The sequence below is a fragment of the Sander lucioperca genome, chromosome 17, assembly GCF_008315115.2.
Source record: "Sander lucioperca isolate FBNREF2018 chromosome 17, SLUC_FBN_1.2, whole genome shotgun sequence".
In the NCBI taxonomy this organism is placed as follows: Eukaryota; Metazoa; Chordata; class Actinopteri; order Perciformes; family Percidae; genus Sander; species Sander lucioperca.
This window is the reverse complement of record NC_050189.1, coordinates 20,078,252-20,083,251: the sequence shown is the minus strand read 5'-3', so window position 1 is coordinate 20,083,251 and position 5,000 is coordinate 20,078,252. Positions and strand designations below refer to the sequence as shown.

The window sequence follows — 5,000 nt, the reverse complement described above, 5'->3', positions numbered from 1 at the left end:
ATTAAATACACTGTGTTGTTCCTTTTTAGCAGTTTAACAGTTTTTTTTTCATTACATTCCATTTACTAACTTTTCCATATAAGGTCATCAGCCTCCCAAACTGGTCGCCCCCTCATTTCCTGAAACAGCCTGACTTTCTATTTATGTAGTTATGAGACCACACTTCCAACATAACAAGATTATATGAAGCCGCATCCTGACGGGGAAGTCATAATACAACAGAATGAAGATCTCTGTGAGTTTTACACTCTGGCTGCTGCTCAGCTCTGTCTCCGCAAAAGAAAGTACTGAATGCCAGCGGGCTTTTCCCGAAGACATCTACGCTGCGCTGAGAGAGATGACCGCCTCGTTGGTTCAACTGAAGGCTGACATGAGATTCCTGCAGACTCAAGGTACAGTAATAAAGTCTAATGAAATACTGTTGTTGTACATCATGTCATAGTAGTTCAGAGATATCCAAAAGGAGAGAAATGTGACATTTTCTATGTATTGGAGCGAAGTAGGGCTGCACATAGCTACCGATTATTTTTATTGTGGATTAACGTGTGGATTATCATCTGGATAAATGTATCATTTGTTTAGTGTCTAAATGGTGAAATATTTTGATCAGTGTTTCCCAAAAAGCCCAAGATGACGTCCTCAAATGTCTTTTTTTGTCCACAACTCAAAGATATTCAGTTTTCTGTCACAGAGGAGAGAAGAAACTAGAAAATATTCATATTTAACAAGCTGACATCACACAAGTTTACCTGTTTTTACAAAATAAATGACTCAAACTGGTTAATAGATTATCAAAATAGTTTGAGGTTAAGTTAATAATGACTAATCCATTAATCTTTGCAGCTTTAGAGCAATGTCTGAAGAAACTGTCTCTGATTTTGCAGAACAAGCAGCACAGCAGAAGACTGAAGTGGACAAGTTGAAGCAACAACTTCAAGGTATTGTTCTCTGATCATTGTTCTTGCTGCCGGCTGCTTCTGCTGCTGAGAGATTTACAGTGAGACATTTCATTTTTACTAAATAAAATAATGGTGGCCAAACACTTCCAACTTCTGGTAAATTTAGAAGAAATCTACACACACACATTTAAAAAAAAAAATTATTAAAAGTTTAATAAAATAAATATTTTCTTTCCACCCATCTAACCCTAACCCTGAATGAATGGTGGCACTGAAGAAGACATTTTAGGGAAGATAAAGAGTATAAAAACTACTAACTGAAAAATGTTTCTGTCTGTAGTGTCTCCTCTTAATTTAAATGTTAACAACCCCTGCTGTTTTCAGCTTATGTAATGATGAAATGCTTTTAACTATCAAGCTCCAATAGAGATCATTTTAGTAAGGGCCCGAGTGCCGACAGCAACAAAGGCATCATACCTGGTGAAACATAAGGGCCCGAGTGATATTTTAAGGTTTTCGTAGAAAAATGGCTCGCTAGCGCCCCCTACAAAGCCTAAAAAGATTGAGCCCCTGCAGTACGTTTCACCTAGACTAACGAAAATGGGTACACATATCAATCATGTCAAGATGTACAAAACAGCTCATTGGGGCCATACCCTAAACCCAACAGGAAGTCGGCCATTTTGAATTGATTTTACGAAATGTGTGTGTTTTTGGCCATTTCCACGTCGTACTTTAACGAACTGCTAGAGATTTCATCCGATCGTGTTCACATTGGTTTTGTGCCACCTGAAGATGTTAAAGATGAAAAGTTATTAAAAGCTTGACTTTTTGTCCAAGAGTGTGGGCGTGGCGGCCATTTTCAGAATTATCGATGAACGAAGAACTTGTTGTAACTTGAGTCTACGTTGTCCAATCTGACCGAAATTTGTCACGATTGACAAGGGTCCAGGCCTGAGGACACCTATAGGTAATTTTTTTTACTTTCGGCTATAGCGCCCCCTGCTGGCAACAGGAAATGAGCTTTATATGACCAACATCAACCGATTTACATGAAACTCATATGTCGTCTACATGTGATACTGAGCTGCGCCCTATACTTTAACCACGGCCATGTACTCAGGCCACGCCCCCTTTAATGGCTTTTGAACCATTTAAAGTAGACTCTTGTGTGAGGTATCATTGAACTCGGTAGAGAGTTCCTTTTTCATTTGTGACCATTTGCCCCGCCCCCTATACATGGTACAACAAGACTCAAAATGATCAGTTTAATATTTGATGATTTTTAAAATGACATTGCTCTCTCTCTCTCTCTCTCTCTCTCTCTCTCTGTCTCTCTCTCTCTCCATCTCTCTCTCTCTCTCAGTTCAACAGGTGGCGTTCTCAGCCGCTTTGCAGACTTCAGGCGAATCAACTATTGGACCCTTTCCCTCGGACACTACCCTGATCTACAAACACGTTACCACCAACATTGGAAATGCCTACAACCCAAACACAGGTACCTCTGATATTCTAACAATACATTTTCGTGATGCACTGATATCAACATGTTGGCTGATTACCAATATTTAGAGATGTTGATATGGTCTGTATGAATCAAGTTTCTATGATACGTTGTATGCACCGAAAAACAAGGGTAAACACTGAATTTGTAAAAGTAATGTATTTCTTTTTTGCTAAACATTATGTAAATAAAGAGTGTTTATTTCAACCAAACCAGATTGTTGGAACAGTGGAAAGATGAATGAAGACTCTTAACATAAAGGTCTATCTCTGTAGGGATCCATCCCATAATGTTGTCAGACACTTAGAATAATAATCTGAGTCTGTCAGCAGCAACAACAGAACTTTTAGTGACTCTAACTGCTGCTGAACATTAGTCCTGTAGGGTTACATTACAGCTTGTTTCTTACTTAATACTGGACCAGTTTCAGAGATGTGATATATTGTGCATCCCTAATATATTTCACTTGTATGTTGCTGTTCAAACACTTTTTGCATTTTCCGTTTAAAATGACAAAAACAAACATCCAACAGGTGTGTTCACTGCCCCGGTGAGAGGAGCGTACCACTTTGAGTGGTCGGTCGGTGCAAATGGAGACAACAGCCACGCTTCAGGTGCTGTGTTGGTCAAGAACACAGAGAATGTTTTCGTGGCATGGGAGAAACAGAAGGATGGTTTTATGAGTTCCTCTAAAGGCGTTACGCTGTTGCTAGAGGTGGGAGAAGTCGTATTTGTGCGTCTGTGGTCTAACACTTTGGCGTTAGACAATGCAAATCACCACAACACCTTCAGTGGTCACCTGCTGTTCACCATGTAAGACAGAAACAGCAGCTCTGTGATAGTCACACAGGTTGTTGTTGTCTTAATCAAGTCTTCATAGCTCTTCATAGATTTAAACTGATTTCATCTGCATCCAAATAATATTAAGTACTAATTGTAGACGGGAATCTTTTTTCCTTCAAATGTAAAGTGAATAATGTTTCTGATTCTCTCTTGTTTCTGTAATTTTAATCAAATAATAAACAAATATTATTGCAATTATATCTGTGAAGGTTTCTGTAATCTGTTTGTTTCAACAACACAGACACACACACACACACAGGAACTTGTTACTTCCTGTTAGCAGAGAGGGAAATATATCACTGTAATCACAAACGATGACTTCAGTCTGAAATCTAAACTCTCAGCAGGTAAACTGCAGTCTGGAGTTTATTTTAAAGACAGACCCTTAACAAACAAACATCTTTCACACTAACATTTATTTGACTTCACTTTGACTATTTGTGTCTTAAACTTCTCCAGTAAACCACGTAGTATTTCCAACAGCCCCATGTTGGCAGGTGTGGCATAGACAGCAGCTTTTTAAAAAGTCTGTTTCTCCGTTGAGCTGAACATATTTAGGGTAACTCTCTCTAACCCTTTCTGATTTTAAATGAAGAATAAAAGAACTGGAGGTGAATGGTACTGTGTGGAGGCAGGTTGAAGCACGTTACACCAACCCTCAGCACATTTAATGTCATCATGCAAACTTTCCAAACTTGGGTCCCTTTTGGTTTCTTGTCAGCAACGGTGCACCATTTGATCATTTACATGTCACGTCTGGTCTGAAGCCATCCCACCCATTGTTTCTTCATCCAATCAGAGAGCAAACTGAGAAAGTAGAAAACTCATGTTCCACAGATACTGTCTTCATTTTACCTGCAGCAGGAAGAACAAGATATACAACCATCACATGGTCATGGCGTTCACTACACTTACAGACAACTTCAGACAGAGATTTCAACTAAACAATCAGCTTGAACTGAGAGTCTTTGTCTGCAGAAGAGAAGTTGTTTTGTTGTTGCTGGAGATGATTAAGATCAACTTCAGTTTACCTGAAAAAGGTTTAAATTAGCTGAAATGTGTTGAGATTGGTGGAGAAACTCTTTATGACATTATTCTCAGTTAGATGAGGTCTGTAGTGTGTGAAAGCGGTCTGTGTCTCTGGAGGAAGTTTCTCTCCGTTTCATCCAGACCGATCAGACGCAGGATGGCCACCGACAGCGTGGAGGAAGAGGAGGAGCCATATCTGATGATGTACCATACTATGAGATGGTGTGAGGGAAGGATTCTCTTAACAGATGCTGTTTGTACTTGTACATACTCAGGTGTGGGGGGGATTAGTGGGGGAAGGGATAGTTATAGTTGTAGAAAACTCTAACAGGGCAGAATGAGTTAACTGAGTATAAGTAAGCTTGGTTGCTGATCAGAGATTTTGTGGTGGGCTCTTCCTCACTATCTCCTCTTTCAGTTCTTGGTTCCCAGATGGAGCTCCAGGTCCAGATCTTCCATCTTCATGTCCTAAGGGACGAAGGAAGAGCTGTGGCAGCCAGATGACGCCGACACGAGGCCCAGAGGGGTCATAAAGGTCTGTGGTTGGCCAACCTCAACTATTCATTCATTTCATATTTATTCATTTCAATAAAGACAACAAAAGAGATCAGTGAGTTTTGTGTCTTTGTTTTGTTGTTGGGTTGTTTCCAGTATAAAGTACTTGAAAGTAATACTTAAAGTAAAAGTATGTTACCAGAAACAGACTTTGGTAGAAGTTAAAGTCT

General features: G+C 39.6%; 3 protein-coding genes and 1 pseudogene across 6 annotated transcripts in view; 3 read left to right on the top strand and 1 right to left on the bottom strand.

The window, feature by feature from the left end:
* LOC116034141 (hemicentin-1-like) overlaps positions 1-5,000 on the top strand; it is a 1,482,957-nt gene that overhangs the window by 1,100,175 nt on the left and 377,782 nt on the right. The gene's annotated exons all lie outside the window — the stretch shown is intronic.
* Positions 1-5,000, top strand: part of LOC116034899 (gastrula zinc finger protein XlCGF49.1-like) — a 390,500-nt gene that overhangs the window by 341,836 nt on the left and 43,664 nt on the right. The window lies entirely within an intron of this gene.
* The window catches only part of LOC116034906, a 399,592-nt pseudogene that overhangs the window by 365,481 nt on the left and 29,111 nt on the right, over positions 1-5,000 (bottom strand).
* Positions 180-3,322, top strand: LOC116067611 (complement C1q-like protein 4). Its single transcript, XM_031324079.2, has 4 exons — positions 180-392; positions 885-938; positions 2,305-2,397; positions 2,937-3,322. The coding sequence occupies exons 1-4, from the start codon at positions 224-226 to the stop codon at positions 3,218-3,220; spliced, it is 600 nt and encodes a 199-aa protein (XP_031179939.1). The 5' UTR covers positions 180-223; the 3' UTR covers positions 3,221-3,322.